At 45.0% G+C, this 14671-nt stretch overlaps 1 protein-coding gene and 2 pseudogenes across 4 annotated transcripts in view; 1 reads left to right on the forward strand and 2 right to left on the reverse strand.

Moving 5' to 3' along the window:
- Window positions 1-8013, reverse strand: part of LOC106581247 (unconventional myosin-XVIIIa) — a 169473-nt gene extending 161460 nt beyond the window's left edge. For all 3 annotated transcript variants that reach the window (XM_082966707.1, XM_082966704.1, XM_082966702.1), the window contains exons 1-2: window positions 7890-8013; window positions 4371-5595 (exon numbers count right to left, since the gene is read on the reverse strand). In XM_082966707.1, coding sequence (XP_082822833.1) covers window positions 4371-5423 — 1053 coding nt within the window. In that variant the 5' untranslated portion in view covers window positions 5424-5595; window positions 7890-8013. The remainder of the gene's footprint in view (window positions 1-4370; window positions 5596-7889) is intronic.
- Window positions 3189-10027, forward strand: LOC106581248 (phospholipid scramblase 1 pseudogene; annotated as a pseudogene). Its single transcript, XR_014381912.1, has 2 exons — window positions 3189-3877; window positions 8874-10027. The product of XR_014381912.1 is annotated as a phospholipid scramblase 1 pseudogene (transcript).
- A 788-nt stretch (window positions 10028-10815) lies between these two features.
- LOC106581242 (phospholipid scramblase 2 pseudogene) lies at window positions 10816-11511 on the reverse strand (annotated as a pseudogene).
- Between the last annotated feature and the right edge of the window lie 3160 nt (window positions 11512-14671).

A 14671-nucleotide genomic window follows, 5' to 3' on the forward strand; every position in this document is an offset into this window, starting at 1 on the left:
CATTACAGCCTTTGTTGAACTGAGAAATGACCGTTCTGTTGGTTCTCCTTCATTTGAACGGATGGCCCAACCATACAAGCTGTTGATGTTTGTTTTAGAAGACAAAGGGATGGAGAGCTGGCCTGCTGCTTAGTGAGACTGGAACATATAAATCAGTAAGGAACAAGCCCTCTTTTCCTGTTTGCGTGATGGAAACAGAGCACTCAGCCACTTAGTTAAAAAACAACTATCTTATCCACACTGTGACTCAAAGGGGCTTTTCCGAAGAAACCAACTCCAGGGCCCAGGGAGGGAGGGCCCACAGTCCCAGAGTCACTCTCCGTCTCTGCAAGAAAAGACATTCTTTATTTTTCTCCCAAAAACTCCAGAGAACAACATGTGGCCAGAACACGGCTTGCTGGGGCAGATTAGCCTTTCATTAGGACTTTGTGTCACAAGGGCCCTTGAATCTCAGCCAATTGAGGGACACAAACAAAAAGCTCAAAATTGGCTTCCCTACCCCCCTTAGGGGACAGGACTGCTCGCTACGTGATAGAGCTACATGACAAGCGATAACAAAGACTCAGTATTGTAGAGTGGGCATCAGCTGGAAGAAGAGAGAGGAGAGGGAGAGTGCTGGCAGGAGTGTGGGACAGGAACGGAGCAGGGTTGATTGCAGAAAACTAAGAAGTCACTAAATTAATTTAGTCTTAACAGCTCCAACGTAGTGATTGGGGGACTCCCAAGTATCGATATCTACAAATTATACACTACCGTTCAAAGGTTTGGGGTCACTTAGAAATGTCCTTGTTTATGAAAGAAAAGCACATTTTTATCCATTAAAATAACATAAAATTGATCAGAAATACAGTGTAGACATTGTTAATGTTGTAAATGACTATTGTAGCTGGAAACGGCAGATTTTATATGGAATATCTACATAGGCGTACAGAGGACCATTATCAGCAACCATCACTCCTGTGTTCCAATGGCACGTTGTGTTAGCTAATCCAAGTTGATCATTTTAAAGGCTAATTGGTCATTAGAAAACCCTTTTGCAATTATGTTAGCACAGCTGAAAACTGTTGTTGTGATTAAAGAAGCAATAAAACTGGCCTTCTTTAGACTAGTTGAGTATCTGGAGCATCAGTATTTGTGGGTTCGATTACAGGCTCAAAATGGCCAGAAACAAAGTACTTTCTTCTGAAACTCGTCAGTCTATTCTTGTTCTGAGAATTGAAGGCTATTCCATGCGAGAAATTGCCAAGAAACGGAAGATTTCATACAACGCTATGTACTACTCCCTTCACAGAACAGTGCAAACGGGCTCTAACCAGAATAGAAAGAGGAGTGGGAGGCCCCGGTGCACAACTGAGGAAGAGGACAAGTACATTAGAGTGTCTAGTTTGAGAAACTTACGCCTCACAAGTCCTCAACTGGCAGCTTCATTAAATAGTACCTGCAAAACACCAGTCTCAACATCAACAGTGAAGAGGCGACTCCGGGATGCTGGCCTTCTTTACTAAAATTTCTAAAAACCTGTTTTTGCTTTGTCATTATGGTGTATTGTTTGTAGATTGATGAGGGGAAAAAACTATTTAATACATTTTATAATAAAGCTGTAATGTAACAAAATGTGGAAAAAGTGAAGGTGTCTGAATACTTTCACAATGCACTGTATGCCAAACTTGCCAAATGCTATCATGAAAGTCGTAAACTTTGTGTTTATCCTTGATGATTCTTAATCAAGTGCACCTTGTTTTAAATGATCAAATAAACAAAACTAAAAAGCAATACAAATCGTATCGGCACCTAAGTATCTTGCTAATATCGTATTGTGCGGTCCATGGCCATCCCAGCCCTACTCCAAAGCACACTTCTCAGGGTGTTGACTGCATCATCATGATCTGTCAGATTGAGACTCTAACCCTCTCACAGCAGTGGAAGTCAGTCAGTGTCTGGGATCTGATTCTGATCTACTCTCCCTGTTTCTGCTCTGGGAGACAGCAGTGGGTTAGCCTACACTACACAGGAAGGGAGGCGCACAGCCAGGAAAAGTACAAAGGGGGAGGCTGGCCTCAAACTGAACAGCACAGCAAAGCAAGTCCTTCTTTGTTTATTGGTAAATTCCAAAATAGAACAATGCCGAAAATTCCAGAGTGAGACAGAAAGAAGGGGTGGGGGAGTGGGAGAGGTTCTGCAGTGCTACCATGTCACCCATTTGTGAGAAAAGCACATTTTGGGGGAACGGATCATTTCCCCAGTGTTTTTCAAGTCTCTCCAAATTTCTCAGTAGCCGGCCATGTCTTCTCTGTGTAGCTCAGACAAATGTGCTAAGACAAGCTTGTGCCTTGCAATTCCATGTCCTTTCACAAACTAGACTAAAGAACAACTAAGGGTTCTCCTATGGGGACAACCGAAGAACCTTTTTAGAACCCTTTTTTCTTAGAGTGTAGGCTTTTCACCTATGCATTAAGACTGACCCATTTCATGCCCTTAAGCTTCAAAGAGCCAATTATTCCAGGCTGAAGGTCAGATACAAAAATCAAGAGGAGCAGTGTGGTGTTGGGTGACAACAAAAATGGCCATGAATTGGTAGTGTATGTGTGACCATTTTGTAAACCTAGTTTTTAGGCACAGAGTATCCTTCAAGAATTATAACACTCCCTGACCCTGACCACAATCAGACCACTGTCTGCCACCTAATCAGGGACAAGGCCTACCACACTACACACACACTTGCAAGTATACAGACACACACATAATTGCACACACACACACACACACACACACACACACACACACACACACACACACACACAATCCAAAACACACCCTTTTCACCACTGCACAACAATCCACTATTGTACTGGAACAGTAACATAACCATCTAACTAACCAACATCACAAACATCCAGTCCACAAGATTACAAACAAGGACTTGGCTCAGAGCACTGCGGTTAGGTCTAGCTGTTGGAAAATTCTTGGATAGGAATATCATTTTCAAAAGTACAAAAAAAATAAAAATATTGATACATAACTTATGCAGCAGTATAACTATTAGCAGATGACTGAACAAACATGATACATTGTCTGCTGTTCTTGAGTGATTACAGGACACGGTGAACACAAACAAACACTTTTTATAGCAGTGTAATAAACGGATATCATCACAAACGGATTTCAATTCCAAATGTTGCAAGTTAGCAAGAAGAAGGTGTGGCCCATCCTTTCTAACCCTAACGTGACTAAAGAAGTCTTATCCAACCCCCCCACACACACACACACACACTCACACTCACAGTCACACACACACACACACTCACACTCACAGTCACACACACACACACACACACACACACACACACACACACACACACACACACAGTCACACACACACACACACACAGCTGGAGTTGTTTGCCTCGACAACACTTCCTCTGTCTGAACTCTGAACTGGACAGCAGTTCCTGAACAGTAGCCTGTTCACACAGATACACTTTCTACTTACATCAGCATGCAGACACAGTGTTTGAAGGACACACACGTACACACACTTGCTTACGTATCTACCCTCACAGAAGCTCAAACACGGGCAGAACGCCCTTCTTATCTGATAAAACCAACAAGCAGAGCATAAAATACAAGATTAGCCACAACAGCTTCCATTTGATATCAACCGGGTGGTCCGGCCAGAAGTCGACTCCGTCCACCACTCCATGTTGCCCTTCAACGTCTGGGGCTGGGCTGCACACATCAAGGTGACAGTTCTACATCAAGCCCAGACACCCACAAGAAAGCATGGCTGAAACCTAAACATTACAGAAGGTATATAAAGAGAGGAAGAAACATGGCAAGAAGAGTCTCATAAAAACTGCTTCAATCCGTCAGAGCTGTGGTAAGTTCGTCACTAACTTTTCCCAACAGAACATATATGTTCTGTAATAGTTGTTTTACTCAGAGTTTTCTGTTAGTTCATACAAAAACCAAACTGGACATGGATTGAAGTGCGCTGTAGAAACAATGAGAGACTTAAGTGTCTGGGCCACTCCATAGGTTAGGGCACCTGTGTAAACGAGTTGTGTGGGAAGTGGGAGGGAAATGTGGTTGTTTGTTAGCAACAGTGATCACCATCAGACAGTTCCAGAGTTACAACACCCATCATGCTAAAACATGAAACATTGGCATTGATGACTCACTCCACCATTTAACAACACTGACTTTCCACACACCCACACCAACGAGTGTGATATGTTGGGAGGGTTGGGTCCAATTCACCCCTACAGTATAGAAGAGCCAAACCAGCCCGTGGGTTGCCTCTCTAGAAGTTGTAGGTCTGAATAGAATGTCTATCTAGGTGATAAGTAGAGGAGTGATTTGGGGTAACTTACATCTTGGGCCTCCCGGCGCTGGCCGTCTGTGTTCCTCAGCCAGCAGCGGCTCAGCTCACTCAGCTCCAGGATGGGCTGTACCTTCAGCCTCACCGTGTCCCCAGACTGACGGATCATCTCCACAATCTCATCCCTGGTCTTGTTCTCCACGTTTCCCCCGTTGATCTCCACCAGACGGTCTCCCGGCACCAGCCCCAGGGCCAGGTCCTTAGTGCCGGCCCCGGGCTCTGCGAAGTGCACCACCCTCCGGTAGACCCCTCCGTCGGCTCCGCGGTCCAACATGGTGGTGCGGCGCAGGGAGAAGCCGAAGTCACCCGTGTTGCGGCGCTGGAGCTCCAGCTCCCGCGGCTCCGGAGACTGTGGAGGGATGACGGCTGGGAGCCTCAGGTCAGCAGGGAAGGTCTTGTCCACCACCTCAGGGATGCGAGCCTTCTTGACCGGCACTGGCCAAGGTGCTGGCCCGACCCCCACCCCGACCCCCACCCCCAGCTTCTGCTGCTGGAGGCTGTGCTTACTCTGTGGGTCGAACACCTTGTTCTCCACCTGCGGGGACGGAGCGGCTGAGTTCTGTCCCGAGAGCGTGGAGGTCTCCGAAGGGCTCTCCTCTTTGCTCCTCTGGGAGAAGGAGAAGCGCTTCATGACCTGAGAGGAGTTGTGCTTGGCAATTGAGCCGAAGTGGGCCACGCGGTCTCGCACCGAGCCCCGGTCCTTGTCCAGACCGCCGCCCCCCTCGCCCTTCAGGTCGTCGGTGGAGCTGGCAGCGCTCAGGCCATCTGCGTCCAGCACCATGCTACTGCGGTTGCTCAGGCCGTCTGACTCGATGTCAGTGAGGCTGAGCTCGTGGCTGCTGGCCACCTTGATGGGGATGGGGTTGGAGATCTCCAGCTTGTTCTTGGAATCCCGCTTGGACTCTCTCTTGAGGTTGAAGAAGCCACGCCTCATGCTCATCTCCTCCAGGCTGCGCAGCTCCGCCGCAGACATCCTCTCCTTCTTGTCCTTCTTATCCTTCTCCTTCTTCCCTCCATCCTTCTCCTTTTTGATCAGACTGAACATGGTGGTGTGCCTGCTGTGTTGCTCAACACAGTGAGTCCTACCGGTTTGGCTCCTGTTTTCTCAGGCAAGGGGGATTTTTCCATACAGAGGCAGAGGTCCAGTTTTTTAGGGGGGTTGGTCCAGTCTTTCGTAACCTCCAAAAAGGGGTTAAGCTGCCACTAGTTCAAATGCCCTGTGGGAGAGAAAAAACACCTTCAGTCAATCTTCACATCTGGCATGACAGAATGAGAAACAGCGCTCATTATGTTTCATAAATACAATTATAAACTGGGTGGTTTGAGCCCTGAATGCTGATTGGCTGACAGCCGTGGTATAACAGACCGTATACCACAGGTATGACCAAAAAATTATTTTTACTGCTCTAATTACATTGGTAACCAGTTTATAATAGCAATAACTCACCTCTGGGGTTTGTGATATATGGCCGACATATCATGGCTAAGAGCTGTGCCTATGAACAGCACTTAGCCGTGGTATATTGGCCATATACCACACCCCCTCGTGCCTTATTGCTTAATTAGATCTGACACAATATATCACTTCCATTGCAGAGGACGAGTGAGGAATTTGTCACAGAAAATAAAATTGTGCATTTAATAAACACCATCTTTATTTCTCGTAACCAAACATCTTTCAAAGCCTTTTGAGTAGGACTATAGATAGAGTGACCCACGACTTAACACTTTGCAACAGACCCTTACCATGCCACACAAAGCACTAGCCGATAAAGTGAACATGGAAAAAATATCACACACATCACAACCAAGCAACAGTTTAAGTGATCTTGGCAAAAGAGACAACATTCCTAGCCTCCATTAGAGCTGCATTTGCCAAAACCTCAAACATCAAGGAAGATCTTTTTGCCAAAGAGACACTCTCAACATACTGCAGAAAGCAGGCAGGAGCACATTCCCAAAATCTGTGTTTTATTACTATTTTTCTGCCTCAGAGGAGCTACTCGGACTCCCCTCTACATGGGGTAGCATTGCACGGAATCCCAAACAACCTAAGGCTTCAAACCCAAATTATGTACTCTAGGCCTAAGCTATATTGCAGTCTCCATTTCATATGTGTAAATCACGTTCAATGTAAGCCAAACACCCAAATAGGCTTATACCTACCTCCTCTACCTGAGTGATAGAAGACATTGAAGGTGAACTAATGGTTTACCCTAACTGTTGTTCCAGTGACGGATGGGGGCGCTCAACATGGGTCAGAATCCACACAGTCCACTCTGGTCGTCACTGGGTGGAACTTTGGTGTCAAAGTTCCAGTTCTGTCTGAAGTTCCCAGAGTTCCCAGCAGCAGGAGACCCCTACATCTAAACAAGCTTCATCAACAAGGGGCCAGATTCTTGCCCCCAAAAAAACAGGAAGCAAGGTGTTTTCAGGACTAGCTATAAACGATCAGTAAGAGAATAATAGACAGAAAAATAAACAATATATCAAATTGTCCTCCTTGTGGGAGAAACAGACCATCTGACAACTAGTATGATGGAAATACCCTATCTACGTGAATATCCTGCATAATAGGTCTTGGCAGCTACCACCACATGCACAGTTAAAAAATATACTGGCAAGTACAACACTTCACATTCATCACCCTTTTTCCAGGAGATAGCAAAACCTTATAGTGGCCTAAGTAAGCTAGCATAAAGAAAGTGAATTAATAAGAAGATGTATTGATGGAAATAGATGTTTAATAATGGTATAGTTACATATAGCTCACTATTTGGCATTCTGTGAGCAAAAAATATGCCATTGAATCATAGTTGCATGACGCTCCCTAACAGCTTAATTTTGAGCTGAAAAATGTCATACACTTTCGTGGTTATAGCCAAGCTTCCTTGTTGCTACAAATGTTTACACTTTTTTTTCCAACACCGCATGGATGCTATGGGCACATCATTTTGCCACTTACATCAAGGCTTTTTGTTACAACAATGAAATGCAGCTGAAATAGTAGGCACGCTCGCTCCACTACGCTAGCGACTAAGGTTTCATCGTTCCCCATTCACTCAATGGACAGGGAGGACAAAAAGCCAGAAAGCTACTCATACTAGCTAGCCAGCTAGCTGATGTCACATTGGGAATTATAATGTTTTACAGGCCATTGTTAACTATAACTGTAGAGTAATTTCCTCTAAATCTGGCTGTCACAGAAAAGCCCTGGCTACAAGACTTCATTGAGAAAAGTGATATTTTGAAACTACCAATATGCCTTTAGTAAGCTTGCACGATTAGCTGGCAGCCCAAGCCTCTGTTCTTCGCCCACATTAATTCTGGTGTAGCCTATCAACTAGGCTAGCTAACTGCTACATCCCTGTGAAAATATTTTGGGATTTCTGAGAGACCTCTATCTATAGCTATCTAGCGAAGCCATTCTGCTTTCAATGTTTAGCTCAAATTGGTGCATCGAATCATTTTGAGATATTCTAACATATTCATGAAATGATGGATGACTCACCGTTTGTGCGTGTTCTTCCTCTGCTCTGTGTCGGTGGGTTGACACTGGTGCGTTCGAATCGGAGGGAGCTATATTGATGGGTGCTGCTCGCACTAGAAAGCAGCTGCGTTGACTGTATATGATTAGCTAGATGACTGGTTACAGCACGCATGCAACATCACTGAAAATATATCGAATAGTGATTCCTGCTGGCCAGTTGTGTTTATTGCAAGTTGGACACAGGATGTACCACTTATGAAAGATTACATTATCACTCTATGATGATAGATTTCTGTTGTTTGCGGTTGCATTTTATATTTTGTGGGTAAAGTATTAATACATACACAGTAAATAATCTAGGAGTGACTGGTTTGTTTATCTGGGATTCATTCAAACAAGCACTATTAAGCACCATTTCGTACCAGCTTACCAATAGGCCTACTTTTATCACTGGCCATAGCTTTTTGGGGTCCCTAAGCAGGATCCTGTTTAGGGACCCCTTCACAGTTTGTGGGGTGCCCCTGGCCATTGAGGTGGGCCCTATGCAGTTGATTATTTTGCTTATAGCACTGGCCGCCACTGTGGTGTTGGTTTACCAGTAGTGGAAATTCACACCACACCTTCGCTCATGCGCAGTGAACTGTTTGCCTCTATGTTTGGCTGCTGCATCAACTGCATGCCTGGAAAGTGAAAACATTATTCATGGTAGAGTCATAAACTATAAGGTAAGTTATAACAAACTTTAATAAATAGTAGGCCAGACTGTTACCCCATTTCTGGTAAGACAGTGTTGCTAAGGGGAATAGTTGTTTGTGTCATGCTGTAACTTGACCTACATGAAAGAGAGGACCCTTAGATTCTGTAGACTCACAAAGGAGTTTGAAACAAGCTGAAGCTGAATTTTGGACAACAATTACCTAAATTGTCTAGTAAATGTTCATGCTGATCATGATGTCATCATTATAGCTGGAAACTAATTTTTGTATTTTGTATGTTTGATGGTAGGTCGAGTTTCAATAGTGGAAGTGTCTTGTTCCATATGGTCACTCAAGGATGGATTGACATTTCCTCAGGACAGATACCCCAGGCACCCGTTTACTCCGTGGAGGTGGCTGGCCATAATGCTGTCTCTCTACCCCCAGGCTTTGTTCCCCCTCAGGCTCCTGTGATGATGCCTGCCTTTCTTAGACCACTAAGTTGCCCTCCATAATTGGAATGCCTGACTCAGATTGACCAGCTCCTTGTCCATCAGAAAGTTAATCTGGCTGAAGTGGTTCTGGACTGGGAGATGAATGATAACTACATTGTAATGAACAGTGTCGGGCAGCAAGTATTTGCTGTAGCAGAGGAGAACGACTCCTGCCCTCTACAGTTCTGCTGCTCCGACCGACCTTTCACCCTTCACATCCAGGACAACCTGTGACAGGAAGTGATGACCCTGATACGCCCTTTGAGGTGCGACTCCTGCTGCTTCCCCTGCTGCCTGCAAGAGCTGGAGGTGCAGAATCCCTCTGGTAACCCCATAGGGTAAGTGGTGCAGGAGTGGCACCCTTACCTGCCCAAACTCACTGTGCAGAACAAGAGGAGAGAGCCCCGGCTTAAGATTCAGGGGGCATGTGTTGTCTGTCAATGCTGGTCAGATGTAAACTTTGATGTGAAGTCTCTGGATGAAACAGTGATGGTGGGGCAGATCAGTAAGCAGTGGGTTGGATTCCTGAGGGAATCCTTCACAAATGCAGATAACTTTGGAATCTCCTTCCCCATGAACCTGGATGTGAAGGTGAAGGCGGTGATGCTGGGAGCCTGCTTCCTCATCGACTTCATGTACTTTAAGAAATGTAGAGGAGACGGATCACATTCCCATCCCTATGAGTGACATTTTCTGCCCACTGAACAACACCAGGATTAAAATGAGACAAAAACTGTATGAATTGACAACTTCCATGTTCCATCCATTTATGCTCAATGTAAAGCATGTTGAAATGTGAAGTTAATAGAATGTTAAAGACATAATCTGGGATATTACTTGCTGCATAAATTCACTGAAAAGAGGGTTTACTATGTTCCGTTGTCCTTTGTTTGCTAAATCATAAGTAGTTAACTGAGAGTGTGTAATTTTAATCATGAGTTTTAAATAAAGTCTTTAGTGCGGACATCAACCTTGAATCCAGAGCCTATGTACCCTGAGACCCCTCTTACCTATGGTCCTTAGCAGTGGCCTCTCCCCAGGCCCTTCTACACACCTAAGGTAGTTTGTCACTCCACTAGACTCTGCAACGGCTTTGAGACATCACCTTGCACCACACAGAGTAGAGAATTTGGTACCTGACAGAATTTGTAACTTTACCGAAGCAACCTTTCTTGTACAACAATCATGCGTTATAAATCTGTGACTATTTATGTGTATTGCTCAGTTTACTAAACTCTAATTAATCGGGTCCTTATAACGCACATAGAAAGGTTTATAATTAAATCACGCTGGAAGACTATAACGAGGTTTGGGTCCTGATTGCACAATTCTTTTGCTCAATGAAAATCTCCTCCAAAGTCTAAAAAGTAACAATGTTGTGTACCTATTGGCATTTTCTATTGAGGGCTTTGTTTTAGAAGTCTGGCAATAACTTTGGTATAAAAAAATTGTATAACACTGCTATTGTCATCACGCTGTCCATGGTACTGAAATGATGTGCATTCTAATGTCTGCAGCTATGTACATTTATTTTAATTAATCAATTGTATTACTGTAGCCTACCTAGAAGGTGCACCTATGATAGATTATACATAAAAAAACACTTTCAGTATGCACAAAAACATTACAGAGAGGATAGGAAAAAATTGTCAGTAAATCCCCCATTAATATTCTCATTGATTTATTTCCCACCCAAGAGTTCTCATAGTCCATTAAGAGTAGAAAGTGTGTGAGTAAAAGTCAATTTGGGATATTAAGTTATTTCTTTTTCATGAAGTCGATGAGGAAGCAGGCTCCCAGCAACTCAGCCTTCATCTTCACTTCCAGTTCCACAGGGAAGGATATTACAAAGTAATCTGCATCTTGACAACTTCCTGCAGCATTCCAACCCATTTCTTACTGATCTTCCCCACCACGTTTTCTCATCCAGTGACTCCTCTCAATCTGCATGGCGAGTTTAGTGTAGAAAGGGTGCCAGTTCTGCACCACATACCCTTTGGGGGTTTACCAGAGGGATTCTGCACCTCCAGCTCTTGCAGGCAGCAGAGGAAGCAGCAGGAGTCGCACCTCAAAGGGTCTATCACGGTCATTGCTTCCTATCCCAGGTTGTCCTGGATGTGAAGGGTGAAAGGTAAGGCCGGGGCCGCAGAACTGTAGAGTGCAGCAGTCGTTCTCCTCTTCTACAGCAAACACTTGCTGCCCGACACTGTTCTTTACAATGTAGTTATTATTCACTTACCAGTCCAGAACCACTTCAGCCAGATTAACTTTCTGGTGGTCGAGAAGCTAGTCGATCTGAGTCAGGTATTCCAATCCTGGAGGGCAGGCTAGTGGTCTGAGAAGGGCAGGAATCATCACAAGAGCCTGAGGGGGCACAAAGCCTGGGGGTAGTGGGACTCCGGGAATCATGGGGGCAGGGTAGAGGCCTGAGGGTAGTGGGACTCCGGGGCTCATGGGGGCGGGGTAAAGGCCTGAGGGTAGTGACACATCATGTATGCAGGGTAGGAAGCATTAAGGCTATGTGGCACCAATGTCATGGCCTCAGTCATGATCGCCTGTCCTAAGCCAGTGCCAATCAATCCAAGACCTTGGGTGGCCATGGGAACAATGCATTTTCATTTCTGCAAATACCTAAACACACATCAAAAATGTCATTTTATATTTTCAAAATCAGCAGACAGCCTAAGATAAATGCAAACAAAGAGTTTAGTTAATATATAGCCTACTGCTTTTGGAGAGAACGTTGAATAATCCTTAATTTCAACAAAAGGTAAGTAGGCCTAATCAAGTGTAGTACACAGCATGCCAGACTAGACCAGCTACTGTAACTGTAGGCATAGGCCTACCTGCTTTGATTTTATTTATTATTAGTGTCTTGCATCTTCAGGATGCCCAGCTCACTTGTGCAATGGGGGTTATAAAACACTGGCAGTGTGTTAAACTCTTTTTTTGCAGTAGCAAAAGAAAATGATCATACCTGTTTGTCTCGTAGTGTTCTGATGTGGATGACAGACACAGGTAGCCTATAATACTTTGCATCATACTCAACCTAGCCTTCGCAAGAGCTGAAGAGAGCTCTGGATGTGTTTCCTTAGTAACCTCAATATATATCTGTATATTCATTATCTCTGTCAAGGTTGTACGCTACTGGTAAGAAGTCAGGTGCAGGAGAGCAGAGAGTTGTGATCAGGCGCAATTTATTTGGAAGAAGCACAAAAGACAGACGCAACTGCGTTAAAAAACCTCCAGCCAATGGCAAAAGTGAATAAGCGCGAAAACACTCACAATAATGCAAATGTATGACAATAAACATACTACGGGTCAAAACACGATACCCGGGGAAACCAGTCTGGCGCGTAACACTAAACACATAACAAAACAATTCTACACAAAGACATGGGGTGACCAGAGGAATATATATATGCAGTGTGATTAGGGAATGTAAACCAGGTGTGCGGGGAACAAGACAAAACAAATGGAACAATGAAAAATGGAGCAGCGATGGCTAGAAGGTCGGTGACGTCGACCGCCGAACGCCGCCCGAACAAGGAGGGGAGCCGACTTTGGTGGAAGTCGTGACAATCTCGTTAAAATGCACAGATTGATTTAACACGTAGCTACACTTCGAGTTGTTTCCTGATGAAAATGAATAGGCTGAATGACTGATGTATCAGTTTAACGATCTGCTGACCCGTGACCAGCTACTCTTCTCTTCCGTAGACTGTGTGGATGTAGAAAGGACCTTTGGTGTGCTCCAACACAAGTGGGTCCGAAGTTTAGATTTTTGTTCCCTCTCCGAATGCACGCTGCATGCACCTCTCTATGGTATACTCGCAAGAGCGATGCTGGAGTCGAGAAGCAGGTATGGGGAGTTGACATTGAATTAGGAACAGACAAAGAGCAAAAACAGACAAAGACCAAAAACAGCGTCAGCACACGGATACACAACGACAAACAACAATCAATGCAGCAGCGGGGAACAGAGATAGGGAACTGACAAATATAGGGGAGGTAATAAACAGGTGATTGAGTCCAATAATATGCTGATGCGCGTGACGGGGAAAGGAAAGTGTGCGTACTGATGGTGGCAGGAGTGCGTAATGCTGGGGAGCCTGGTGCCTTCGAATGCCAGGGAAAGGGAGCAGGAGCAGGCGTGACAGTACACCCTACTCTAGGGGCACCACCCGACGTCCCACCTGGGCAAGCCTGACAGGCCGGCCGAGGCACGGACGCTGGACAAAACGGCAGGGCGTAAAATCCTGACAAACTGGCAGGGGCATGGGAGCCTGGCGAACCGGCTGAGGCGTGACAACCTGAGGATCCCGCTGGACCATGGGAGCCTGAAGATCCGGCTGAGGCGTAGCAGCCTGACAAGCCGTCTGGGCGTAAAAACCTGACGATCCGGCTAAGGCTTGACGTGGGATGGTCGCCTTCCGAGCCAACCGGGCAAGAAACCTCTCGAGCCAGCTAGGGCGTGGCAGCTCACTTGCTTTTTTCAAGTGTCAAATGTCATTTTTTTGTACATGTGATTGTTTCGCCTGTCTAGTGTGTGTTTACAGGTGATTTGAACACTTGTTATGATCATTTTTCACTTGCTTTTTTCAAGTGTCAAATGTTATTTTTTGTACACGTGATTTTTTCACCTGTCCAGTGTGTTTACAGGTGATTAGAACGTTTGTTATGGTCATTTTTACACGTGATCATTACACCTGTTCTGTGTGCATAACACACGTTCATTACACCCGTTCAGTGTGCATTACACGCGTTCATTACACCTTTTCTGTGTGCATTACACACGTTCATTACACCTGTTCTGTGTGCATTACACGCGTTCATTACACCCGTTCAGTGTGCATTACACACGTTCATTACACTTTTTCTGTGTTCATAACACACGTTCATTACACCTGTTCTGTGTGCATTACACACGTTCATTACACCCGTTCAGTGTGCATTACACACGTTCATTACACCTGTTCAGTGTGCATTACACACGTTCATTACACCTGTTCTGTGTGCATTACACACGTTCATTACACCCGTTCAGTGTGCATTACACACGTTCATTACACCTGTTCAGTGTGCATTACACACGTTCATTACACCTGTTCTGTGTGCATAACACACGTTCATTACACCTGTTCTGTGTGCATTACACATGTTCATTACACCTGTTCAGTGTGCATTACACACGTTCATTACACCCGTTCAGTGTGCATTACACGCATTCATTACACCTTTTCTGTGTGCATTACACACGTTCATTACACCTGTTCTGTGTGCATTACACCTGTTCAGTGTGCATTACACACGTTCATTACACCTGTTCAGTGTGCATAACACACGTTCATTACACCTGTTCTGTGTACATTACACACGTTCATTACACCTGTTCTGTGTGCATTACACGCGTTCATTACACCTGTTCTGTATGCATTACACGTGATCATTACACCTGTTCAGTGTACATTTACAGGTGATGTTGATGCTCTAACTCAGAGACTCTGTCTAGAGTCTCACTCCAGAGACTGGGTGGACCGACCCCCAGGCACGGGGGCCAATGCAGCCAGCTCCCTTCCCCAGAGATATGGGGGGAAGGGCCGGAGAGGGCTGA

Source organism: Salmo salar, chromosome 20 (genome assembly GCF_965601325.2).
Source record: "Salmo salar chromosome 20, fSalSal1, whole genome shotgun sequence".
Lineage (NCBI taxonomy): Eukaryota > Metazoa > Chordata > Actinopteri > Salmoniformes > Salmonidae > Salmo > Salmo salar.